We start from the raw sequence: 27,968 nt of genomic DNA, 5'->3' as shown, positions 1-27,968 counted from the left end.
TACTCTTTCTTCCAGTTGATCGAGTCGGTTACTGAAGCTTGTGCATTTGTCACGTATTTCTCGTGTCATGGTTTTCATCTCTTTCATTTCGTTTATGACCTTCTCTGCATTAATTACTCTAGCCATCAATTCTTCCACTTTTTTTTCAAGATTTTTAGTTTCTTTGCGCTGGGTACGTAATTCCTCCTTTAGCTCTGAGAAATTTGATGGACTGAAGCCTTCTTCTCTCATCTCGTCAAAGTCATTCTCCGTCCAGCTTTGATCCGTTGCTGGTGATGAGCTGCGCTCCTTTGCCGGGGGAGATGCGCTCTTATTTTTTGAATTTCCAGCTTTTCTGCCCTGCTTTTTCCCCATCTTTGTGGTTTTATCTGCCTCTGGTCTTTGATGATGGTGATGTACTGATGGGGTTTTGGTGTAGGTGTCCTTCCTGTTTGATAGTTTTCCTTCTAACAGTCAGGACCCTCAGCTGTAGGTCTGTTGGAGATTGCTTGAGGACCACTCCAGACCCTGTTTGCCTGGGTATCAGCAGCAGAGGCTGCAGAAGATAGAATATTTCTGAACAGCGAGTGTACCTGTCTGATTCTTGCTTTGGAAGCTTCCTCTCAGGGATGTACTCCACCCTGTGAGGTGTGGGGTGTCAGACTGCCCCTAGTGGGGGATGTCTCCCAGTTAGGCTACTCAGGGGTCAGGGACCCGCTTGAGCAGGGAGTCTGTCCCTTCTCAGATCTCAACCTCCGTGTTGGGAGATCCACTGCTCTCTTCAAAGCTGTCAGACAGAGCTGTTGGCGTCTGCAGAGGTGTCCGCTACTTTGTTATTGTTTACTGTGCCCTGCCCCCAGAGGTGGAGTCTACAGAGACAGGCAGGTTTCCTTGAGCTGCTGTGAGCTCCACCCAGTTGGAGCTTCCCAGCAGCTTTGTTTACCTACTTAAACCTCAGCAATGGCGGGCACCCCTCCCCCAGCCTAGCTGCTGCCTTGCCGGTAGATCACAGACTGCTGTGATAGCAATGAGGGAGGCTCCGTGGGTGTGGGACCCTCCCGGCCAGGTGTGGGATATGATCTCCTGGTGTGCCTGTTTGCTCAAAGCGCAGTATTGGGGTGGGAGTTACCGGATTCTCCAGGTGTTGTGTGTCTCAGTTCCCCTGGCTAGGAAAAGGGATTCCCTTCCCCCTTGCGCTTCCCAGGTGAGGCGATGCCTCGCCCTGCTTCAGCTCTCGCTGGTCGGGCTGCAGCAGCTGACCAGTACTGATCGTCCGGCACTCCCCAGTGAGATGAACCCAGTACCTCAGTTGAAAATGCCGAAATCACCGGTCTTCTGCGTCGCTGACGCTGGGAGTTGGAGACTGGAGCTGCTCCTATTCGGCCATCTTCCCAACTTCCCAGCAGTTTTCATAATAAACAAAAAGTAGAAACAACCCAAATATTAACTGATAAATGAATAAACAGATATACTATATTCATGCAGTCATTCAGCCATAAAAAGAAATGAAGTACTGATATATGCTACCAGATGGTCGAACCTTGAAAAACATTGCTAATTTTTAATATTATTATTATTCTTTAAAGATGGCATCTTATTATCTTGCCCAGGCTGGTCTTGAACTCCTGGGCTTAAGCAATTCTCCTGCCTCAGCCTCTGGAGTGACTGGGACTGCAAGTGTGCAGCTGGATTTATATTTAGTGTACTTTTCTGTATATTAAAGTTCATAATAAAAAGGTTGAAAGGATGGCTATTGGGGGAGGTTTTGAGAAGGAACATGAATATCATTTCTTGGTCTTTAGACTTTCAACCTGTTATATTTCTTATTATCTTACCAAACAGAATGAAAAAAAACCCTATATCAGTAACTTATGCAGCTTTTTCATTGAACAGTATAATGTAAAAACTACTAATTCTTAAGTTCACTCTTTTTTTTTCTTCAAAGGTTTTAGTCTCAGAGTGGAATTTAATGTTTTTTTTTGTTTGTTTCTTTTAGGAGGTGCTAATGATGCTGGATAACTATGTAAGAGATTTCAAAGCATTGATTGACTGGATTCAGCTTCAGGAAAAGCTAGAGAAGACAGATGCTCAAAGCAGGTAATGAGCTCTCTGGTCTCAATATTCCTATCATCCAGCAGTTTCAATAGCAATCATTGAAACTGACAATAAAGTTAACCTCATATTGACTTGAAACTTGTAAAAATCTAAAAGGTGCTGCATTTCTCATTCAATTAAATAACAAATGTTTATTGGATATTTATCAGTGGGTATTAATTGGGTATTATCACTTTATTCAGTACAGAGATTTGTTGAATGTGACACATTTACTACTCGTGGAATCTATAGCCTGAGTGTGATAAAAATAGAACTTAGTGCAAAAGAGTATTATGGTTCTTCAGAGAAGGACAAATGTATTTTGGATTATAGATCAGGGAAGATTTCAGGAGGACCTCGAACTGTTTGAAGGATGGGATGGATTTTACCAGCTGGTTGGCCATTTCAGTGAAGGGAATACATTTAAACAGCTGTGTAATTGTAGGGCATGTGCGAAGTCCAGGTAGGAAGGAAAGATACAGTATTTCTTCTTAATGTATTAGGCAATGAGGAAAATTGATGATTTTTGATTAGGGGAATAATATGGGATCAGAGCTCCTTTAGAAAGATTCATTTGGAATCACCACATAGTATCTGAGTGCTGTGTGCCAAGCTCTCTGACTTTGTGGTCAAGAGGACAGATGCAGTCCCTGCCCTCATGAAGTATGTAGTACATGCTATGGCCTGAATGTGCCTTCCCAAAATTCATATGTTGAAATTTAATTACCAATGTGATAGTATTAAGAGGTGGGGGCTTTAGGAGGTAGTTAAGTCGGGAAGGTGGAGCCCTCATGAATGGGATTAATGAATGGGATTAGTGACATATAAAAGAAGTGGGAGCTGTTACGCCTCCACCATGTGAGGACACAGCTAAAAGATGATCTTTATAAGGAACAGAGTTCGTATCGGACATTGAATCTGCTGGCACCTTGATTTTGTACTTCCCAGCATCCAGAACTGTGAGAAATAAATTTCTTATTGTTGTTTATAAATTACCCAGTCATAAGGTATTTTGTTGTAGCAGCCTGGATGGACTAAGTGCATTTCTAATAGGAAAGACTGATGTTAAGTAAGTATAAATGTGCCAAGTGTCATCAAGAAGAAATACAGCTTTCTCTATGACTATGAGAAAAAGTACCCTTAACCAGTTTACTAAGTCCAGCCAGGAAGGCTTACCTGAGGAGGTGACATTTAAATTGGGACAGAATTATTAAGTAGGAGTTAGACAAAGAGAAAAGAGTAATTCGAGATAATGCTAACAGCATGTGTGATGTCTTTGAAGTGGAAGGGAGCACAGTGTAATCAAGGAATTTAGTAGGGCAGGAGTGAAAAGAACAAGAGGAGAGTAGCATGAGATGAGCCTACAGAGCTAGGCTAGGACCACATTGTGTAGAGCTCTGTAGAAATAATAAGGGATTTAGATTTGACTTTGAGCCAATAAAGGGTTTTAAAGTAGGGAATTGACATATTAGATTTATGTTTTTAAAAGATCATTTTGGCTGCCATGTGGGAAGGTTGAGATACAGCAATGTAGTTTAGAGATAATGGCTACTCAGATTAAGGTAGTAACAGTAAGGAGTATTAGATACTCCAGAGATAGATAACCAGATGGACTTAGTATTATTTTGGTTATGTACAAAGGCAAAATAGCAGTTTCGTTTAGACATCTAAGTAATTCCTAAACTCTGGTAAACTTGCCAAGTCACATGGAGCTACAAGGCTGCTTTTTTTTTTCCCTCCTCCAGAGCGAATAGGCCTATCCTGCCTCTTTGCCTTGGATTTAATCTTGGTTCAATCTTAGTGGGTGAAACTATCCAGTAAAAAAGGCATCTTTTGTCTCATAGTAATGTGTCAGCCCTACAGTAGGCAGGCAGAACCAGTAGGGTAAAGGAATTCCAAGACAGAAATCCAGAAGGGCTGGATTCCCGGGAAACCAAATCTAGGGAAACTAAGATAGGTTGATCCTTTTAACATTTTTGTTTCTCACAGTAAAATTTTTGATAGTTTTTTAGTGCCTACTTCATCCACAGTCCCTGGGTGGGTCAGGCCTAAATGTCTTTGTTTGTACTAAGCTATTTTACCCTTACCCTTGGTAATAGGTGATTGGATCTGGGGTTTCATTCTTTCACTGGGTTGAACCAAGCTAAGAGATCATCATGCTGATTTGGGACTTGTGGTTATATTGTCGCTTGTGACAACAAGCAGAGTAAAACAGGTTGGGGAAAAAAAAAAGGGCATAGGTTTACAGAGAGAAACAGAAATGATGTGGCCTTTGAGAGCCTATACTGGCCCTAATCCTTGCGAGCCCTAATTGTAGTCTCCCCCAACTTTTGGATGTCTTTGACCTTGTACAGTTTATATCCTTACAATAAATCTTTATTTTCTTTTTCTTTTCATTTTTTAAATTTAACTTGATTGAGTTTGTTTATTGTATCCAAAGAAGGTCTATAATGTAATCAACAATGCATTAAAAAAATAGATTCTTTTTGTGCTTGCAAAATTCGATTACCTATTAGTGACTGTTTTGAGGATTGTATTGGGAAAGATACATAAGCCAAACCCAAGCTTAACAGAGTGGTTACCATTCCTCTCTTGGCACTGTGGTTCAAAAATATACCTGAGGCATCCTTTTTTTTTTTCCTTGGAGACAGAGTCTTACTCTGTAACCCAGGCTGGAGTGCAGTGGTGCCATCTTGGCTCACTGCAACCTCCACCTTCCACTTTTAAGGCTCAGCTTCCCAAGTAGCTGGGATTACAGGCACCCACCACCACACCCAGCTAATTTTTGTATTTTTAGTAGACACAGGGTTTCACCGTGTTGACTAGGCTGGGCTCGAACTCCTGACCTCAAGTGATCTGTCCTCCTTGGCCTCCCGGAGTTCTGGGATTACAGGAATGGGCCACCATGCCCGGCTGAAGCATCCCTTTTACTTTTGCCAGTTATCAGCACTTCTATTCGTTGCCTCATGAGAAAGCACCTGTATATGGAAAGCAGTCTTAAAATGCTCTATAGATGGCATTATCCATCTTGCATTCTTCAAATCATGCATCCAAATTTATTTTGGCTAGCCTTGAGATTTAAATGTAAAAACTGTAGTTGTATATGTTTAAAGAAAAAATAGAGGTAAATATTTATATATTTGTTTTGCATATGAAGACTTTGTAAGACAAAGGCAGACATTACAAAGAAAAATATTGATACACTGATTAAATAGGAAGAAAACAAATGTTTCCAAATACAGAGGAAAAATTAAAGGCAAAATAGTTGTATCACCAATGCCAATGGATTTGTAGCCATAAGAGTTGTAGTAAACTATTTCAAATTAATCAGAAAATGGTGCCAATCCCAGTGGAAAAAATGAGGGAAAGATACCAACATGTGAATCCCAAATGAAGAAATTCAGATGATTGGTTAAAAAGTTCAGTTTCACTAGTAATGATAATAAACATATAATTTAGAAAACAAAGACAATGAAATACCATTTGCCAGTGAAATTTTTAAAAGCAGATATCAACAGTTGGCAAGATTGAAAGGAAATGGAGAGTAAGCCACAGGGATACCCATGGGAGTTATGGGGATCTGATTGAGGGCATATTATGCATCCTGTAAGCCAGTTGGTTGTGGGGCCAATGAAGGAGAAGTAGACGTTAAGTTACATGTCTTAGCTTTCCCAGCAAAGAGCAGTGAAATCTTTCTTAGCTTTCCCAGCAAAGAGCAGTGAAATCCTACTCTCATGAGTGATTAAGAGGTAGAGGAAGGACATTTTATATTTTCCTACTCTTCATTTAACCCTTACCATATTCTTTCTTTTGATACGTGTTTCACAAACTCTCCAGGACATCAGAGACAAGTAGATTGAAGTAGTAGTATCATTGCCTTTTAAATATTTTTTTAGCTGGGCTTGTGGAAGCTTATAAATCATAAGTAATGTATCTCATATCCCTGTAACTCCATGACCTTTTTGAGGTAATTGGAGTAGTGTTGCTGTGCTGCAGTCGATAGAAAATCCTGAACCATTTATCAACTATGATTTCTCACTGGTAGTATGATAACTTTCTGGTAATCAATGCTCTAGGGGAAAATTTGCACATGTTCTGATTTTTTTTGTTGTTGAAAAGTAGGATTAGTTTTTCACCCACTAACAACTAAGAGAAAAGATTGTTTCTCCCTTTTCTCTGTTAATTTAATCTGGTTTATATATTGAATTGGCAGACCAACATCATTGGCATGGGAAGTAAAGAAGATGTCTCCGGGACGCCATGTGATTCCAAGTCCATCAACAGATAGAATAAATGTAACATCAAATGCTCGACGAAGCTTAAATTTTGGGTGAGATGAACGTAGAAAAAACTACTAAGACTTGCATTACAGTAAATTATTTTCTTAGTTATAGTATTATGATTCTGATATTCTATTATAAAAATATCCATGTATATGTTACGCAGAATACTGTATACAGGTTCTGACACTTAGGAGGGGAACACTGTGTGTTGGTTAGCAATCCCAGGGGAGGATTCTAAACATCTCATCAATTTCTGCTGAGGTTCCTAGAGCTGATGGAAGATTTTGCATAAGCCCAGTTGCCAGAGGAGGAGTTTGGTGAGTCATATGCTGACTTGCACAAGTCAGGTAAAGCAACGTTGTTACTCATAGATAGACAGCAAGAATCAACAGAAGCCTAGGATCCATGGCAAGATAGTCCCCCGGGACTCAGGAAAGCTAACTAGGGGAATGGAGTTTCATTTGTATGAGCTCCATTTATTACCACAGCCAAAAGACCCCAAAAGCACCCTGCTCTGGATTTTATACACCGATGTCACTTAGGTTACTGAGTGCAAGGGTTGCAGGATGTCCTCTTCTACGGGGATAAGGGCAAAGCCTGAGCTGTTGTGGTCAGTTCCTTCTTATTTCAAGATGTTGCATTCTTGGTACATTTTTTCTGAAAATTGCAAGCCAGAGAGGGAAGAGCTGGGTTTACCAAGGGACCTGTCTTCCTGCATTGTGGATATGTTTGAAATTGTCTAAATAAAAAGTAAAAACACCTGTAATCCCAGCACTTTGGGAAGCCCAGGTGGGAGGATCACTTGAGGTCAGGAGTTCAAGACCAGCCTGGCAAAAATGGCGAAACCCCATCTCTACTAAAAATACAAAAATTAGGCGGTGTCATGGTACGTGCCTGTAATCCCAGCTGCTTGGGGGCAGGGGGGTGGAGGTTGAAGTGAGCCAAGATCATGCCACTGCACTCCAGCCTGGGCAACAGAGTGAGACTCTGTCTCAAAAAAAAAAAAAAAAAAATCCAGGAGATTATAGTTTAGCTTTTAGGACATGTAATATATTCAATCATAAATAGTAATCCAAAGATTAAAACTCACATATTTCGTGCCAAATATTTTATAACATGAATTAACAATTTCCTTTGCAATAGATCTATATATTAATATATGTCATACAGTGTGTTATTGTCATACAAATTACATTATTTATATATTACAAGCTCAACACAGTTTAAAAATTACTGTTTTATGCCGTTATCTCTTTAATCAGATAGGAGAAGAAAAGAGTTACAAAGAAAAACTACATTTATATTGTCTTTTGTGGTTACCTGTATGGTTTTCTTTTCTAGTCCTTTACTGGAGTCTTCATTTCTTCGTATGAATTCGAGTTACTATCTATTGTCCTTTTGTTTGAGCCTGGACTCCCTTTAGTATTTCTTGTTGGGCAGGTCTGTTAGTAACAGATTTTCTCAGTGTCTGTCTTAATTTATCTTTCAGTTTTTGAAGGGTAGTTTTGTAGTATGTAGAATTCTTGGTTAACAATCCTTTCTTTCAGCACTTTATGTTTCCTTACTGCCTTCTGGCTGCTATAGTTTCTTATGAGAAATCAGCTGTTATTGAGAATCGTTGAATGTGATCCATCACTTCTCTCTTGATTCTTTCAAGATTGTCTGTCTTTGGCTTTTGATCTTCTGACTATGATATATCTAAGTGTGGCTTTCTGAGATTATCATACTTGGAGTGTGTTGAGTCTCTTGATATGTATTTAATGTTTTCAATCAAATTTGGGGAGTTTTTGCCCATTATTCCTTTAAATGTTTTTTTTCCTGCCCCTTTCTCTCTCTTCTCTCCTTTGAAAATTCCACTATACACTTGTTTGTACTCTTGATGCTATCCCATTAGGTCTTTGAGGATCTGTTCCTTTTTCTTTTTCTTCTTCTTTGTTTTTTTTTTTTTTTTGGAGATGTAGTCTCACTGTGTTGCCCAGGCTGGAGTAGAGTGACATGATCTCGGCTCACTGAAACGTTCACTTCTTGGGTTCAAACGATTCTCGTGCCTCAGCCTCCTGAGTAGCTGGAATTATAGGCGCGTGCCACCATGCCCAGCTAATTTTTGTATTTTTAGTAGAGACAGGGTTTTGCCATGTTGGCTAGGCTGGTCTCGAATTCCTGGCCTCGAGTGATCCATCCTTCTTGGGCTCCCAACGTGGTGGGATTACAGGTACAAGCTACTGCGCCTGGCCACTTTGATGTTCTTTAAATGTAGTTAATAGTTGATTTAAAGTCTTTGTGTAGGAAGTCCAGTGTCTGGGCTTCCTGTTGCTGCTCTTCTTGTGAATGGGCCATACTTTCCTGTTTATTGGCACATCTTCTGATTTTTTTTTTTTTTTTGGTTGAAAAGTAAGCATTTTAAATGTTAAAATGTGACAGCTTTGGAGATCAGATAGCTACCCTCTCCAGGATTGTAACTGTGACTGTTGTTGTTACTGTTAGTTTAGTGCTACACTTAACTCATTCTGTGACGTCTGTACACTTTGTTTCATGGGTACATACAGTATGAGTGTATGTTGATGTATGTTGTATGCAACTATTCAGCAGTATGTTTTGTCAACATCAACTAATGATTTGACAGAGGTTTCCTTAAATACCTTGAGCCAATAAATCTCTTAGTTCTCACCTAGTTCTGTGTGTCTGTTGGGACATACTTTGAATGCTCTGGCAGTTTATAACTCTGCCTTTGCTTGTCAGTTCCTCCTTTCTTAGATTCTCAAGGCCAGTCATAGGTGAGAGATTAGGGTCCTCTCAAGTATTTCGTAGGTATGCACACAACCTGCATATGTGTGTGATCTTCTTGATTTTCAGGAATTTGCTAGAACTTTTCAAAGTCCCCCATGGATGTCTCATTCTTGAGCTTTTCCTTTTAAGTTTTTTGGTCAGCTCTTTGTTTGCCTCAAATGGTATTTCAACCTCTAGTAGTTGTATTATTTTAAACAATTGTCATATTTGTTTTGCACAAACAAAAAAATTGTTTTTAAGACTAAGTTGTTTTGGACTCTACTTCTTTAGAGTGAATGTTAACATCTGATGTTTAATGGAAGGGTTGGTAAGTAGTTTGCTTGATGTTTTCTTTTCTCTGTTAAAACTGACATTTTCTTTTCTCTGTTAAAACCTGACCTTTCTTGACTGCTTTTTGTCTCCTAACTTCATGTCACAGTTAATAGCTTTCACCTCTTGTACTGCTCAACCTTGGATACAGTTTTATTGTTTTTGCAGTGTCTTACACTTTTTCTTTTAATGTCTATTTTTTTGTACTTACACTAGGACCTTCCTTGAGGCAAGATTACTGCTGTATCTCTCTAAGTGCCTAGCACTGTATGGCACTTGGTAAAAGCTGATGAAGTATTTATTTAATAGAATCTAACTTTTGCTTTCAAGTTCCTTTGTTATTAGATAGTATTGCCTTTAAAGGTTGATGGGCTTTGGGACCATTTAATAGTTGAACCAAAGTGGAGTAGGGAAAAGATATGCAAATGAAAACAAATATTTATATATTCAAGCACCATTTTAAGGATACTTGCCCTGTAATGCATTTCATTGGTGTATGGTTCAGAGTACTGTATAGTGTATGGTTTATTTTAACCCTCAAAGCCTTTAATTCATGTGTGGTAAAAGTTCTTATATTGATCTCCACGTAGCTGTGTCATTGGGTTAATTCAGTCTTCATTATCATTATAGAACACACTGTGTCTTTCAGCTTGAGGAACAATTTTGGCTCATAGGCTACATTTTGTACATCTACTCACTTCTGCTCCTGCTGGTTGAGTTATATATTTACTTCAAATGTGTTGTTAGTTACCAAACTTGGCTTATGTGAATTGTTTTCATTATTTTAACTCATAATTTAAATACTAAGTAGACCATTAAAATATGAGTGTAAAAAGAGTTGTTGTTGTGAAAACTAAGATAAATTTTTGGAAACTTTGATAAAGGGAACTGCTAAAGTTGCTGTCAAATAAGGAGTAGACAGGACAACTATACAAATTTGGGGAAAATATTATTAAGGTTAAGGAGAATTGTGCATTAAATTATGTAATAGACATCACTGAATTTTCACTCCACTTTAAAGGAACCAAATTTAGATGTTGTCAGTGAGGCATCATCAGGCTTGTGGATCATGTAAGAAATGTACACAAAGAAAAAGCCTATTTTAGTAGTGTCTTTATCAAGATTGACAAATTAATGCATATTTATATCTTTTTCTTTTTTTTTTGGAGTTTCACTCTGTCTCCCAGGCTGGAGTGCAGTGGCATAATCTTGGCTCACTACAACCTCCGCCTCCTGGGCTCAAGCAATTCTCATGCCTCAGTCTCTTGAGTAGCTGGGGTTACAGGTGCACACCACCGCGCCCAGCTAATTTTTGTATTTTTTTTTTTTTTTTTTTTTTTGAGACGGAGTCTCGCTCTGTCGCCCAGGCTGGAGTGCAGTGGTGGGATCTCAGCTCACTGCAAGCTCCGCCTCCTGGGTTCACGCCATTCTCCTGCCTCAGCCTCCCGAGTAGCTGGGACTATAGGCGCCCGCCACCTCGCCCGGCTAGTTTTTTGTATTTCTTAATAGAGACGGGGTTTCACCGTGTTAGCCAGGATGGTCTCGATCTCCTGACCTCGTGATCTGCCCGTCTCGGCCTCCCAAAGTGCTGGGATTACAGGCTTGAGCCACCGCGCCCGGCCTAATTTTTGTATTTTTAATAGAGACAGGATTTCACCGTGTTGGCCAGGCTAGTTTTGAACTCTTGGCCTCAAGTGATCCACCTGCCTTGGCCTTCCAGGGTGCTGGGACTACAGGCGTGAGCCACTGCGCTTGGCCAATATTTGTATTATTAAAACATGTAAGTGAAAATAAAAACTTTAAGGTATCGATGCATAATTTTTTAAAAGCTTCCTCATTTAAGTGAATTTTTCTTTTAAACGACAAGGGCTTTTATCCTTATTCTTTTCTGTTTATTCCCATATGTTATACTATATAAAATTAATGAAGTATTAGATCAAGATAAATGTATAAATATAGTTACCTTAAATTGCCATGGCAGATTATTATTCTATAAATGTGGATATTCATATGCATAATTTAAATTTTAAATACATTTAGCATTCAGAAGTTTTTCTTTTATATTTAATTTATTAAATGTGTTTACTTTTCTCCATAGAGGTTCAACTGGCACAGTGCCAGCTCCTCGTCTGGCTCCCACAGGTGTCAGTTGGGCTGACAAGGTAAAGGCTCATCATACAGGCTCTACTGCTTCTTCAGACATAACACCCGCCCAGTCTTGCCCACCAATGACAGTGCAGAAGGCCTCACGCAAAAATGGCAAGTGACTTTGAATTAGCCATTTTGTGTAGCAAATAGGTGAATATATAGAGATATTTATTTTGTTTAAAATTGGTCCTATTTATCTTTTTGTACAACATATGTGATATTAATTTACCATAATTAAAACATAAAATTATCTTAAAAGCTGAGCAAAACTTTTCAGCTTTTCAGCACTGTAGATAGCTTATGGAGATCATTCTAGTTTCAGGTTTGCCATGTGTAAACTTTAAGGAGAATGAGGTCTTTTGTTTATTCCTTATAAGATCCTTTAGCATTCTTTTGACTTCAGGTAGGAATAAAAAAGGGTAGTTTAGTCTAGGCAGAATTCACTTTTAAATAGCATATTTACTACTTCAGCTGTTTAATACTTGATTGCTATTTTGTACTGCAAAATAATATTCTGTGTTTATCTTTGCTCACACATCCATTTTCTATACCATCAGAATAATTAAGGAATACAAATAATTAGAAGAGGGATTATTATGAGGGCCTACCTGGAACAATTTTATCCCATAATAATATTTATTTATTTATTTATTTATTTTTTATTATTATACTTTAAGTTCTAGGGTACATGTGCACAACATGCAGGTTTGTTACATATGTATACATGTGCCATATTGGTGTGCTGCACCCATTACTCGTCATTTACATTAGGTATATCTCCTAATGTTATCCCTCCTCCATCCCCCCTCCCCACAATAGGCCCTGGTGTGTGATGTTCCCCTTCCTGTGTCCAAGTGATCTCATTGTTCAATTCCCACCTATGAGTGAGAACATGTGGTGTTTGGTCGTCTGTTCTTGCGATAGTTTGCTGAGAATGATGGTTTCCAGTTGCATCCACGTCCCTACAAAGGACACGAACTCATCCTTTTTTATGGCTGCATGGTATTCCATGGTGTATATGTGCCACATTTTCTCAATCCAGTCTGTCACTGATGGACATTTGGGTTGATTCCAAGTTCCTGCCACTGTGAATAGTGCCGCAATAAACATATGTGTGCTTGTGTCTTTATAGCAGCGTGATTTGTAATCCTTTGGTTATATACCCAGTAATGGGATCACTGGGTCAAATGCTATTTCTAGTTCTAGATCCTTGAGGAATCGCCACACTGTCTTCCACAATGGTTGAACTAGTTTACAGTCCCATAACAGTGTAAAAGTGTTCTTATTTCTCCACACCCTCTCCAGCACTTGTTGTTTCCTGACTTTTTAATGATCGCCATTCTAACTGGTGTGAGATGGTATCTCATTGTGGTTTTGATTTGCATTTCTCTGATGGCCAGTGATGATGAACATTTTTTCATGTGTCTGTTGGCTGTATGAATGTCTTCTTTTGAGAAGTGTCCATTCATATCCTTTGCCCACTTTTTGATGGAGTTGTTTTTTTCTTGTAAATTTGTCTGAGTTCTTCATAGGTTCTGGATATTAGCCCTTTGTCAGATGAGTAGATTACAAAATATCTCATAATAATTATATAGATGTTTTATGTAAATATCTTTTGAAGTCCCGAGTGGATTTTTATACATCCATAGAGGCTGGGATTTTAGAATGATAATAGGTAATAATGAGTTTTGTTTCATGAATTCAAGAGAACTTCAGACACTGCTTTCTGTTTTCTTCAGTAGAAGATGCCATTGGAGCCTTTTGGTTCAGAAAGAAATGTTTTATTGCACATAACAAAAGACATTGCTGTCTCTGTGTTACGGATGTGTTTTGTGTGTTTTCATTTTTTTCTCAGTAAGTTGTGTTGGCTTACTTCAATATATTGCCCCTCTTTTCTTCATACTGACTTAGTAGTAGATAATTGACTGTAGGCAAGAGTTCTCTTAGGAAAGTGTAGGAAAATATACAATCATAAAACTCAGTTTCTGGATCTTGAAAGATTCTAAGAGAAATGTGTTGTACAAATCAAAATTGCAAAAAGCTTAAAGGAATCATGATATTAATACATATCACCGTTTTGTTTAAAGCAGTCCACTTCAGATTATTCATGAGTAACTCACCTAGTTGAGATGAAATAATAGATCTTGATTATATCTATACTAAAGATAACTCTTATTAATGTATTGGGAAATTTTGTTTTAGATCAATTTTGTCTTCTGTTTTGGGGTTTCAGTGCAGTGTTATACACAGCGAGTTATGCCATTCTGTGGGAAAAGCAACCTATTTTTCCTCTGCTCTCATGGCACAGCATTCAACACAGAAGACTTCTGTGACCTCTGATCACCATGAAGTATGTGGGAATTTCTCCCCACCAACAACCAGTCAGTCAGTTCTGCAGCAGACACCAGCTGGTTGTCCTCGAATTCAGTTTAATGTTGATACTGTCGAGCTGTAGATAGTGTCAGGTCCCACAGGTTGAGGGCTCAACCCCACAAGACTGCCTCCCACTTCTGATACCAGTAACAAGCCCCAGATTATTTTCCCTGTGCTCTGACCAGCTAGCTATAAATCAGGATTCCAACTACCTGCTTCTTGGATTTGATTGATTTGCTAGAGTGGCTCACAGAAGTCAGGGAAACACATTTACCAGTTTATTATAAAAGATATTACTAAGGATACAGATGAAGAGATGCATAGGGCAAGCTAAATGGAAAGGGAAGAAGAGCTTCCATGCCTTCTCCAGGCACACAACCCTCTAGGAACCTTCAGGTGTTCAGCTATCCAAACATTCCCTGACCCTGTTTTTAAAAAAGTTTTTTTATAAAACTTCATTATCTAGGCATGATTGATTAAACCATTGGCAAGCAACCTAAACTTCAGCTCTTTTCCTTTCTCCCTCCCTGAAGGCTGAGGAGTTTGGGGCTGAAAGTCTCAGTGTTCTGATACTGCCTTATTTTTTCCAGTGACCAGCTCCTATCCTGAAGCCACATAAGGGCTGCCAGCCAGTAGTCAACTCATTAGCATACAAAAAGACACATCACTTTGGGAATTCCAAAGGTTTTAGGAGTTGCATGCCAGGAGACTGAGATGAAGACCAAATATATGTTTTGCGATATCACAGGTGTACACTTCAAGTAATGTATAATAACAGTAGCTATAGAACTGAAGTTTGTAATTTTTGTGTTATAAAAAATAATTCTAGTTAAAGATGATAGAGTGACCACATGCATTTAATGTTCTCTTCCCCAAACCCAGCTAAAATAGTATAAAATGATTTAGAAATTGGACTTAAGGAAAAAGAGACAGGAGAAGAGACAATATGAACAAGTTTTTGGAAGTTAGTAAGGAGAAAGATAGTGGTAACTGGCAAACATACTGAGTGAGCTAGCTGAATCCTGTGCTAGAAAGAGGAGGCACAACTGAATATTCCTAATATCTATTTCTATGTAGCAATCCCAAAACTTAGCTACTTAAAACAGTTACCATTTTATTTCCACATAATTGTTTGAGTCAGAAATCTGAGCAGTGCTCAGTGGAGTGGCTCTTTTCTTCTCCACATGGTGTCAGCTATGACAGTTGAGCTGAAACTAAAGTACACAACATGGTATCATCACATGATTGAAGTCTTGATACTGGCTTTGTCTAAGAAACCCAAGTTCTTCTTAAAGCCTCTTTCTCTTTACATGGTCTCTCATTATTCAGTGATCTCTCTTGGGCTTCTTTAAATGTCATCTGGCTTCCAACAAGGAGGAATGAAAGCTACAAGGCTTGTAAGTCCTCAGTTGGGAAGTTATAGGACATCACTTATCATATTCAGTTGAACGTATGAAGTCACAGGGCCAACCAGAGATTCAAGGGGAGAGTGAACAGTCTCCACCACTCGACAGTAGGAGTGGCATGTAAGCACTGGGATGGGAGAAATTGATGGCATCCATCTTTGTAAACAACCTACCAGAGCCCACAATCTAACTTTAGATTGCCAGAGTCTCCCAAGACTGCCAATGACTCACTCAATTATAGTATCAGCCTTGAAGACCTATATCTCATGATCTATATCAGATTTGAAAGTATTCCTTGAGTGTGAATTTTCTTAATCTGGAAGCTTGAAAGTTCAATGGGAGAAGAGGGTTGGAGGAAGAAGCGAGGATGAAAGGCCTCAGTATTACCTTTATATCTGAATTTCCTGTGGGTGTACTTTAAAATCTTTTTTTTTTTTTTTTGGAGTTTTACAATTATTTGACCTTTTTTTTAAAAGCATCACTCACAATCTTAACACTGTGTATTAAAGATTATAGAGCCTGCAGCTAAAATGATTTTTTTTTTTTTTGTCTGGCAAGATGATAGAGAACAAGCAGATCACCCAAGTCCCTTCCCAAAGGAGAGTGTGATCTGCTTATTCACTGTCATGTTGTGAGACAAAAAAACCCCAATCATTTGTTCTCCATCTCCCTTTGGGAGGACTTGGGTGACCTTTGGTTTGGTGTGAGATTTTATTAAGTTTGATGCGTTTGATGTGTTTTAATTTGTCCTTATTTCTTTTGGGGCCTCAAATGAAAACCTAGGGTGTTTGCCAAGACCACTGCATTCCTGAATTAAAATATTTTCCTCAGCACTATACAGTTGCTACAATATCACCTTAGCTCATTAGCTTCCCACCTGCTGCTTTCTGCTGGGTTTCTTGGAGTCTTGCCCTGTATATGCAAAGTTTTTTTAGCAGTTGTCAGACTTCTTAAGGAGAGATTAAATGAAGATTTTTTTGATTCAGTACCCTGCAGTACTTTCCCACCCCCTCTAAGATTTTTTCCCCTGAAGTTCCAGTTGCTTTAGATTCTCTGAATTCTAATACCTGTTTCAGTTGGTTGGGAATGCTGGTTTCTGCCAGGACTCACTTCCCTTGCTACCCTGATTCCAGGTGTTTTAGGAGAAAATACTATGGCGAATGTGGATCTGATCTCGTTGTCCTTCTCTCTTCTCAGGAATTGTACTTCCTTTAAACTTGCCACATTGGCTGCTTTTCAATGCTGTTTAATTTTTTATAGTTGTTTCTGGCAGGAAGAGGTCAAATTTTAACACAAGCTCCTTTGCCATGGCTATAACTCTAAGTCCAAATATATAATCAAGCACATCTGGAGCATTTACCAAAATTGAAACATGCTGGGTCATTAGACATGTCTTAACAAATTTCAGGTGATTTAAATGATTCTGTTTGTTACTGAACACAGTGGGATTAAATTAAAAATCAATTACAAATAATATAGTTATATAATTCTCAAATTTTTGGAATTTTGGAATGTGCTTTTAGATAACTCATTGAGTTAGAGATGATATCACAGTGAAAATTAGAAAAAGTGACTTGAATAACAAGTGAACATTTAAAAACTTGTGAGATTAAGGTAAAGCTAGCCTTTGAGGAAAATTTCTAGCCTCAGTTGTACACACTGGGAAAGAAGAAAAGCTAAAATTCACTCTTTGTTCATCTCATGAAGTTAGAAAAGAAAAGCAAGTAAAACCCAAAGAATATAGAACAAAATAAACTATATAGGTGAGAATAGAGAAAATAAAAGAAGCCAAAAAGTCTTTCTTTTAAATAGACCAGTAGAATTAACAGACCTCTAGTTATATATTACTGCACTTGATCTTAGCCAAAGACTAAGAAGTGATTGTTATACAGTATTGATCAAGAAAAAGAAGACACAAGGAGGAATACCAGGAATGAAATAGAGGATATTGCTAGAGATACCACAAATATTAAAAAGATAAGAGGATTTTTATGACCAGTATTTTACACTAAATTTGGAATTACAAAAGGATTGACATTCCTTGAAAAACACAAGTTAAAATTTGCATTGTAAGAAATCTAAAGACTTGGAGAGAACTTAGAAGTGTTTTTAAAAAGTGTGAGTTTGTAACTAAAAATTTTTTCATGAAGAACATTCCAGGTCAAGATGGCTTCACATGTTACTTCTTCCAAACTTTTAAGGTAAACATAACATGAATCTTACAGAAACTCTTCCTGAGGATAAAAAAGAGGACCATGTTTTAATGTTGCAAGCGTGACCTTACTATCAAAATCTAACAAGGAAATTAAAACATTATCTCTTGAACATTGATGTAAATATTTTAAACAAAATATTATTGAATTAAATACAGTGATAAAAATAATATTTCACAGTAATATTGGGATTATTCCAGGTGCACATCAGTTACTGGTTATATTGACTTGAATTTAGTATAACGTTCTTAATGACTTTTGTAAAATTTTAAAAATTGTACAAGTGTAAAAACTATGAAATGAAATGTAATTTTTAGTTTTGTGTACTCTGTCCTAACCTTCTAATTATTTAAAAGTTCTCTGACAGTTTAATTGCATGATTTGCTGTTCTTAAACATTCTTTATTATGGGAATACTTCTTAAATATAGTTTGCACTGAAGGTTTATTAAAAATATAATTTGTCTATAACTAATTTCTCGGTTTTAAAGAGACCATTCCTAGTTTGATATACTCCCCTCTTGACTGCTTTAAATATTATTTCAATTAAAAAAATTATATGATAGTGTTTGTGTTGGCAATTTTATTGGTTAAAGGATTAGGTCCAATTTTAAGCAGTATTTCTTTCTATAAGGAAACTTTCAAATAAGGGTGTTTTTCTTTCCTTTAAAAAGTAAAATGAGTAGGCGTAGTGCTTCTGAGGGTGAGCCAGTTAACTGGAAACTAAGATCTTTTGTTAAACGCTTAATTTTATAATTTAGTTTTTTCCCGTTGGTATGTGTGGTTTCTGTATGATTCATCTTATGATTTTTGTTTTAATTTACATTATATATATTTAAAGGATAAAGCATAAGTGTGTTGTATGTGCTGAATTTTAATAATATTAAACAGGTGAAAATTGAACACAGACTGGATATTATATAAGACATTATTTTTCAGTATCATAATATTGTTATGTTTTTAAGAAAATGCCTATTTATATTCTTATAAAGATACATACTAAACAGTTGCGAGAGAAATGTATTTGTTTTAAATTATTTCAGAAAAAAATAATGGGGAAGGGGTATGGATTGAAAAAAGAATGTCAGAAATTGGGCCGGGGTAGCTGTAGTTCTGTAGTCCCAACTACTCAGAAGGCTGAGGTGGGAGGATTGCTTGAGCCTATGGGTACTAGCCTGGGCAACATAGCGAGACCAGTCTCAAAAAAAAAAATGAAAAAAGAGAGGGACAAAATGTTGATAATTGTTAAAGCTGGATTATTGGAACATGGGGTTCATTGTACTGTTTTCTCTATATTGTGTATTTGAGAACTTTCATAATAAAGAACTTTAAAAATCCACAAAACAAATGTAAACATACTTAGAAATTTCAAAGTCTGTATCTATGAAGTAAAATATTACACTTTCTGTCTGATAATATTTATTTTAAAATAAACATGCAACATATGAACATACCGTTTTGTATTTTTAAAAATAGGATAATGAATTAATATACCAGTTACAGGAATGAGCATTTTGGGTTTTCTTTTCTCCTGGAAATAAATTTTTCTTTTTACCTTTAGTGACTCATGTGATGGTATGGCACACTGTTCTATGATATACAGATTTGTTTTGTTTTTGTAGTAATATAGCTTTTCAGGTTTGCAAAAATAAACCTCAAAAGTTGTCTTTTTTCCTGTTCATTTTTTATACCAGCTTTATTGAGATACAATTCACATACCGTACAGTTTACCTGTTTAAAGTATGTAGTTCATTGGTTTTTAGTATATTCACGCATAATGTATAACTATCACCACAGTCAATTTTATAACATTTTCTTCACCTCATAAAGGAATTCCATACACTTTTTGCTATCACTCCTGTAACCCCACATCCTCCACAGCCCTGTGGTGTTTTGGTGTTACCACAGAATTTTGTTTTACCTATTTTTATACATGCATTGTGGTTTTAATTTGCATTTCTTTAATGACTAATGCTGTTGAACATGATGCGTTTATTTGCCCTTTGTATGTCTTCTTCAGTGAAATGTTTGTTCATGTCTTTGCCTATTTTCTGCTTGAACTGTTTGTAGTAATACAGTACAGTTTTGAGAGTTCTCTGTGTATTCTAGACACTCGTGTTGTGTTGGTATTTTCTACCAGTCTGTCCTTTTCTTCACAGGGTGTTTTGCACAGCAAAATTTTCAATTTTGATGAAGTACGATTGATTAGTTTTTTTTTTAATAGATCATACTTTCGTCGTCAAGTCTAAGAATTCATTGTCTACCCATAGGTTCTGAAGGTTCTTATGTTGCTTGAAAGTTTTATAGTTTAAAATTTTATTACTAAATCTGATCCATTTTGAGTTAATTTTTTGTATAAAGTGTGAGTTTTAAGTCAAGGTTCATTTTTTGCCTATGGATGTCCATTTATTCTACCAGTTTGTTGAAAATTCTTGGTCAGGCTTGGTGGCTCACCTGTAATCCCAGCACTTTGGGAGGCCAAGCCAGGAGGATTGCTTGAGCCTAGAGGTTCATGTCCAGGCTGGGCAACATAGTGAGACCTTGCCTCTACTAAAAATAAAAAGTTAGCTGGGTGTGGTGGCATGTGTTTGTGGTCCCAGCTGCTCTGGAGGATTCCAGCCTGGGGGAGAGAGTGAGACCTTATCTAAAAATAAATAAATAAAAGAAAAATTCTTTTTTCTTTCTCTGTTGAATTGCATTTGCAATTTTATAAAAAATTAGCTGACCATATAAGCATGGGTGTATTTCTGGGTTCTATATTCTGTTTCATTGACTCTATGTTTGTTGTTCCGTCGGTTCTATACTGACTTGATTAACTCTGCGGTAAGACTTCATATTGGGTAGAGTGATTGCTTCTTTTCTTTTTCGCTATTTTAGGTCCTTTGTCTTTCTGTATACTATTTAGAATAAACTTATTTACATCAAAAATGTTATTGGGAGTTTTATAGAATAATTATAATGATAGATCAATTTAGAGAGAGTTAATCAATTTAGAGAGAGTATCTTTTTACTATGCTGAGTCTTGCAGCCTGTGAACATGGTATGTCCCTCCATTTCTTTAGGCCTTCTTCTGTTTCTTTCATCAGCATGTTATAATTTTCAAGATAGACATTCTATACTTTTTTGCTGGACTTATAACTATTTCATTTTCTTTTTGTGATTAGAAGTTTTAAATTTAATTTCCACACATTTATTATTAGTATATAGAAATGCAATGGACATTTAGCATGTTGGTCTTGTTTGTATCCTGCAACTTTACTGAACCCATATAATTCTTGGAGTTTTTGTGTATATTCTCTGGGATTTTCTATTATGTCATCTAAAAATAGGGACAGTTTTATTTCTTCCTTTCCTGTCTGTATATCTTTTTTCCTTTTTTTTTTTTTTTTTTTTTTGTGGCACTGTCTAGAATACTCAGTACTATATCAAACAAGCTATTGGATAAGCATGATAATAGGAGACATCTTTCCCTTGTTCCAGATCTGGGAGGAAAGCAATTTTGCACCACTAAGTATTATGTTAGCTGTAGGTATTTTTATGGATGTTCTTTATCAAGTTGAGAAAGTTATCCTCTATTATGATTTAATGCAAATTTTTATTATGAGTGGATGTTGGATTTTGTGAAATGCTTTTCCTGTATCGGTTGATATGATCTGATGACTTTTGTTGTTTAGCCTATTGACAGTGGTGAATTACATTGATTGATTTTTTTTTTTTTTTTTTTTGAGACAGAGTCTTGCCCTGTCACCCAGGCTGGAGTGCAATGGTGCGATCTCAGCTCACTGCAACCTCTGCCTCTTGGGTTCAAGTGATTCCCCTGCCTCACCCTCCCCAGTAGCTGGGATAACAGGCACGCTCCACCACGCCCAGCTAATTTTTGTGTCTTTAGTAGACACGGGGTTTCACCATGTTGGCCAGGCTGATCTCGAACGCCTTACCTTGTGATCCGCCTGTCTAGGCCTCCCAAAGTTCTGGGATTACAGTCATGAACCACCGTGCCCAGCCCATTGATTTTTTTTTTTTTTTTTAATATTATTATACTTTAAGTTCTAGGGTACATGTGCACAATGTACAGGTTTGTTACACAAGTGTACACGTGCCATGTTGGTGTGCTGCACCCATCAACTTGTCATTTGCATTGGGTATTTTACCCCCAGCCCCCACCCACGACAGGCCCTAGTGTGTGATGTTCCCCGCCCTGCGTCCAAGTGTTCTCATTGTTCAGTTCCCACCTATGAGTGAGAACATGCGGTGTTTGGTTTTCTGTCCTTGCGATAGTTTGCCAAGAATCATGGTTTCCAGCTTCATCCATGTCCCTACAAAGGACATGAAGGACATGAACTCATCCTTTTTTATGACTGCGTAGTATTCCATGGTGTATATGTGCCACATTTTCTTAATCCAGTCTATCATTGATGGACATTTAGGTTGGTTCCAAGTCTTTGCTATTGTGAATAGTGCTGGAATAAGCATACGTTTGCATATGTCTTTATAGTAGCATGATTTATAATCCTTTGGGTATATACCCAGTAATGAGATTGCTGGGTCAAATGGTATTTCTAGTTCTAGATCCTTGAGGAATTGCTACACTGTCTTCCACAATGGTTGAACTAATTTACACTCCCACCAACAATGTAAAAGCATTCCTATTTCTCCACGTCCTCGCCAGCATCTGTTGTTTCCTGACTTTTTAATGATCGCCATTCTAACTGGTGTGAGATGGTATCTCATGTGGTTTTAATTTGCATTTCTCTGTGACCAGTGATGATGAGCATTTTTTCATGTGTCTCTTGGCTGCATAAATTTTTTCTTTTGAGAAGTGTGTGTGTTCATATCCTTTGCCCACTTTTTAATGGGGTGGCTTGTTTTTTTCTTGTAAATTTGTTTAAGTTCTTTGTAGATTCTGAATATTAGCCCTTTGTCAGATGGGTAGATTGCAAACATTTTCTCCCATTCTGTAGGTTGTCTGTTGAGTCTGATGGTAGTTTGTTCTGCTGTGCAGAAACTCTTTAGTTTAATTAGACCCCATTTGTCAATTTTGGCTTTTGTTGCCATTGCTTTTGGTGTTTTAGTCATGAAGTCTTTGCCCATGCCCATGTCCTGAATGGTATTGCCTAGGTTTTCTTCAAGGGTTTTTATGGTTTTAGGTAACATTTAAGTCTTTAATCATTCTTGAAGTAATTTTTATATAAGGTGTAAGGAAGGGATTCAGTTTCAGCTTTCTACATATGGTGAGCCAGTTTTCCCAGCACCATTTATGAAATAGAGAATTCTTTCCCCATTTCTTGTTTTTTGTCAGGTTTGTCAAAGATCAGATGGTTATAGATGTGTGGTGTTATTTCTTAGGGCTCTGTTTGGTTCCATTGGTGTATATATCTGTTTTGGTACCAGTACCATGCTGTTTTGGTTACTGCAGCTTTGTAGTATAGTTTGAAGTTCGATAGTGTGTTGCCTCCAGCTTTGTTCTTTTTGTGTAGGATTGTCTTGACAGTGCGAGCTCTTTTTTGGTTCCATACGACCTTTAAAGTAGTTTTTTCCAATTCTGTGAAGAAAGTCAATGGTAGCTTGATGGGGATGGCATTGAATCTATAAATTACTTTGGGCAGTATATCCATTTTCATGATATTGATTCTTCCTATCCATGAGCATGGAATGTTCTTCCATTTGTTTGTGTCCTCTTTTATTTTGTTGAGCAGCAGTTTGTAGTTCTCCTTCGAAGAGGTCCTTTGCATCCCTTGTAAGTTGGATTCCTAGGTATTTTATTCTCTTTGAAGCAATTGTGAATGGGAGTTCACTCATGATTTGGCTCTCTGTTTGTCTGTTATTGGAGTACAGGAATGCTTGTGATTTTTGCACATCGATTTTATATCCTGAGACTTTGCTGAAGTTGCTTATCAGCTTAAGGAGATTTTGGGTGGAGACATTGGTTTTTTTAAATATACGATCATGTCATCTGCAAACAGGGACAATTTGACTTTGTCTTTTCCTAATTGAATACCCTTTATTTCTTTCTCCTGCTTGATTGCCCTGGCCAGAACTTCCAACACTATATTGAAGAGGAGCAGTGAGAGAGGGCATCCCTGTCTTGTGCCAGTTTTCAAAGGGAATGCTTCCAGTTTTTGCTCATTCAGTGAGATATTGGCTGTGGGTTTGTCATAAATAGTTCTTATTATTTTGAGATACGTCCCATCAATACCTAGTTTATTGAGAATTTTTAGCATGAAGTGCTGTTGAATTTTGTCAAAGGCCTTTTCTGCATCTATTGAGATAATCATGTGGTTTTTGTCTTTGGTTCTGTTTATATGCTGGATTATGTTTATTGATTTGCGTATGTTGAACCAGCCTTGCATCCCAGGGATGAAGCTGACTTGATTTTGGGTGGATAAGCTTTTTGATGTGCTTCTGGATTCGGTTTGCCAGTATTTTATTGAAGATTTTCGCATCAATGTTCATCAGGGATATTGGTCTAAAATTCTCTCTCTTTTTTTTTTGTTGTGTCTCTGCCAGGCTTTGGTATCAGGATGATGCTGGTCTCATAAAATGAATTAGGGAGGATTCCCTTTTTTTCTATTGATTGGAATAGTTTCAAAAGGAATGATACCATCTCCTCTTTGTACCTCTAGTAGAAGTCATCTGTGAATCCGTCTGGTCCTGGGTTTTTTTTTGGTTGGTAGGCTATTAATTATTGCCTCAATTTCAGAGCCTGCTATTGGTCTATTCAGGGATTCAGCTTCTTCCTGATTTAGTCTTGGGAGAGTGTATGTGTCCATAAATTTATCCATTTCTTCTAGGTTTACTAGTTTATTTGCATAGAGGTGTTTTAGTATTCTCTGGTGGTAGTTTGTATTTCTGTGGGATCGGTGGTGATATCTATCCCCTTTATCGTTTTTTATTGTGTCTATTTGATTCTTCTCTCTTTTCTTCTTTATTAGTCTTGCTAGCCGTCTATCAATTTTCTTTTCAAAAAACTGGCTCCTGGATTCATTGATTTTTTTTGAAGGGTTTTTTTGTGTCTCTATCTCCTTCAGCTCTGCTCTGATCTTAGTTATTTCTTACCTTCTGCTAGCTTTTGAACGTGTTTGCTCTTGCGTCTCTAGTTCTTTTAATTGTGATGTTAAGGTGTCAACTTTAGATCTTTCTTGCTTTCTCTTGTGGGCATTTAGTGCTATAACTTTCCCTTTACACACTACTTTAAATGTGTCCCAGAGATTCTAGTACATCGTGTCTTTGTTCTGCTTGGTTTCAAAGAACATCTTTATTTCTGCCTTCATTTTGTTATGTACCCAGTAGTCATTCAGGAGCAGGTTGTTCAGTTTCCATGTAGTTGTGCGTTTTTGAGTGAGTTTCTTAGTCCTGAGTTCTAATTTGGTTGCACTCTGGTCTGAGAGAGAGTTTGTTATGATTTCTGTTTTTTTACATTTTCTGAGGAGTGCTTTTCTTCCAATTATGTGGTCAGTTTTAGAATAAGTACGATATGGTGCTGAGAACAGTGTATATTCTGTTGAATTGGAGTGGTGAGTTCTGTAGATGTCTATTAGGTCTGCTTGGTGCAGAGCTGAGTTCAAGTCCTGGATATCTTTGCTAACCTTCTGTCTTGTTGATCTGTCTAATATGGACAGTGGGGTGTTAAAGTCTCCCATTATTATTGTGTGGGAGTCTAAGTCTTTTTGTAAGTCTCTAAGGACTTGCTTTATGAATCTGGGTGGTCCTGTATTGGGTGCATATATATTTAGGATAGTTTGTTCTTTTTGTTGAGTCAATCCCTTTACTATTACGTAATGGCCTTGTCTCTTTTGATCTTTGTTAGTTTAAAGTCTGTTTTATCAGAGACTACGATTGCAACTCCTGGTTTTTTTTTTTTTGCTTTCCATTTGCTTGGTACATCTTCCTCCATCCCTTTATTTTGAGCCTATGTGTGTCTGTGCACATGAAATGGGTCCCCTGAATATAGCACACTGATGGGTCTTCACTCTTTATCCAATTTGCCAGTCTGTGCATTTTAATTGGGGCATTTTGCCCATTTACATTTAAGGTTAATATTGTTATGTGTCAGTTTGATTCTGTCATTATGATGTTAACTGGTTGTTTTGCCTGTGAGTAGATGCAGTTCCTTCCTAGCATCGATGGTCTTTACCACTTGGCATATTTTTGCAGTGGCTGGTACCGTTTGTTCTTTTCCATGTTTAGTGCTTCCTTCAGGAGCTCTTGTAAGGCAGGCTTGGTGGTAACAAAATCTCTCAGCATTTGCTTGTGTGTAAAGGATTTTATTTCTCCTTCACTAATGAAGCTTAATTTGGCTGGATATGAAATTCTGGGTTGACCAAATGTCCATCAGTGACAGACTGGATTAAGAAAATGTGGCACATATACACCATGGAATACTATGCAGCCATAAAAAAGGATGAGTTTGTGTCCTTTGTAGGGACATGGATGCAAGTGGAAACCATCATTCTCAGCAAATTATCGCAAGAACAGAAGACCAAACACCACATGTTCTCACTCATAGGTGGGAATTGAATAATGAGATCACTTGGACACAGGAAGGGGAACATCACACACCAGGTCCTATTGTGGAGAGAGGGGGAAGGGATAGCATTAGGAGATATACCTAATGTAAATGGCTGCAACAAACCAACATGGCACATGTATACATATGTAACAAACCTGCATGCTGTGCACATGTACCCTAGAACTTAAAGTATAATAAAAAAAAAAAAAAGAAAGAAAATCTGTGTTGAAAATTCTTTTCTTTAAGAATGTTGAATATTGGCCCCCACTATCTTCTGGCTTGTAGGGTTTCTGTTGAGAGATCCACTGTTAGTCTGATGGACTTCCCTTTGCGGGTAGCCCGACCTTTGTCTCTGGCTGCCCTTAACACTTTTTCCTTCATTTCAACCTTGGTGAATCTGACAATTATGTTTCTTGGGGTTTCTCTTCTTGAGGAATACCTTTGTTGTGTTCTCTGTATTTCCTGAATTTGAATGTTGGCCTGCCTTGCTAGGTTGGGGAAGTTCTGGATAATATCCTGCAGAGTGTTTTTGAACTTGTTTCCATTCTCCCCATCCATTTCAGGTACACCAGTCAAATGTAGATTTGGTCTTTTCACATAGTTCCATATTCCTTGGATGCTTTCTTCGTTTCTTTTTACTCTTTTTTCTCTAATCTTGTCTTCTCACTTCATTTCATTAATTTTATCTTCAATCACTGATATCCTTTCTTCCACTTGATCAAATCAGCTATTGAAGCTTGTGCATGCATCATGAAATTCCCTTGCCATGGTTTTCAGTTCCATCAGGTCATTTAAGGTCTTCTCTCCACTGTTCATTCTAGTTAGCCATTCGTCTAACCTTTTTTTAATGTTTTTAGCTTCCTTGCGTTGAGTTAGAACATGCTCCTTTAGTTTGGAGAAGTTTGTTATTACTGACCTTCTGAATCCTACTTTTGTCAACTCGTCAAAGTCATCCTCCAACCAGTTTTGTTCTGTTGCTGGCAAGGAGCCGCGATCCTTTGGAGGAGAAGAGGCACCCTGGGTTTTAGAATTTTCAGCTTTTCTCCTCTGGTTTCTCCTCATCTTTGTGGTTTTATCTACCTTTGGTCTTTGATGTTGGTAACCTACAGATGAGGTTTTGGTGTGGATGTCCTTTTTGTTGATGTTGATGCTATTCCTTTCTGATTGTTACTTTTCCTTCTAACAGTCAGGTCCCTCAGCTGCAGGTCTGTTGGAGTTTGCTGGAGGTCCACTCCAGACACTGTTTGCCTGGGCGTCACCAGTGGAGGCTGCGGAACAGCAAATATTGTAGAACAGCAAACATTGCTGCCTGATCCTTTCTCTGGAAGTTTTGTCCCAGAGGGGCACCCACTTGCATGAGGTGTCTGTCGGCCCCTACAGGGAAGTATCTCCCAATTAGGCTACTTGGGTGTTAGGGACCTACTTGAGGAAGCAGTCTGTGCATCCTCTGAGCTCAAATGCCACTACTCTCTTCAGAGATGTCAAAAGGGAGGTCTAAGTCTGCAGAAGTTTCTGCTGCCTTTTGTTCAGGAATGCTCTGCCCACAGAGGTGGAGTCTATAGAGGTAGTAGGCCTTGCTGAGCTGCAGTGGGCTCCGCCTGGTTCGAGCTTCCTGGCCACTTTGTTTACCTCCTCAAGCCTCACCAATGGCAGACGCCCCTCCCCCTGCCCAGCTGCAGCCTCGCAGGTTGATCTCAGACTGCTGCGCTAGTGGTGAGTAAGGCTCCATGGGTGTGGGACCTGCTGAGCCAGGCACGGGAGAGAATCTCCTGGTCTTCCGGTTTCTAAGACCGTGGGAAAAGCGCAGTATTTGGGTTGGAGTGTCCAGGTGTCCCATTTTTCCAGGTACAGTCTGTCATGGCTTCCCTT

At 38.0% G+C, this 27,968-nt stretch overlaps 1 protein-coding gene across 2 annotated transcripts in view; it reads left to right on the top strand.

Moving 5' to 3' along the window:
- The window catches only part of SCAPER (S-phase cyclin A associated protein in the ER), a 583,444-nt gene that overhangs the window by 112,176 nt on the left and 443,300 nt on the right, over positions 1-27,968 (top strand). For both annotated transcript variants that reach the window (XM_025390645.1, XM_025390644.1), the window contains 3 exons: positions 1,976-2,076; positions 6,287-6,403; positions 11,551-11,711. In XM_025390645.1, coding sequence (XP_025246430.1) covers positions 1,985-2,076; positions 6,287-6,403; positions 11,551-11,711 — 370 coding nt within the window. In that variant the 5' untranslated portion in view covers positions 1,976-1,984. The remainder of the gene's footprint in view (positions 1-1,975; positions 2,077-6,286; positions 6,404-11,550; positions 11,712-27,968) is intronic.

This window comes from Theropithecus gelada, chromosome 7a (genome assembly GCF_003255815.1).
Source record: "Theropithecus gelada isolate Dixy chromosome 7a, Tgel_1.0, whole genome shotgun sequence".
NCBI classification, from domain to species: domain Eukaryota; kingdom Metazoa; phylum Chordata; class Mammalia; order Primates; family Cercopithecidae; genus Theropithecus; species Theropithecus gelada.
Note: the sequence above shows the minus strand (reverse complement) of the source record. Positions and strands in the feature narration are given on the sequence as shown.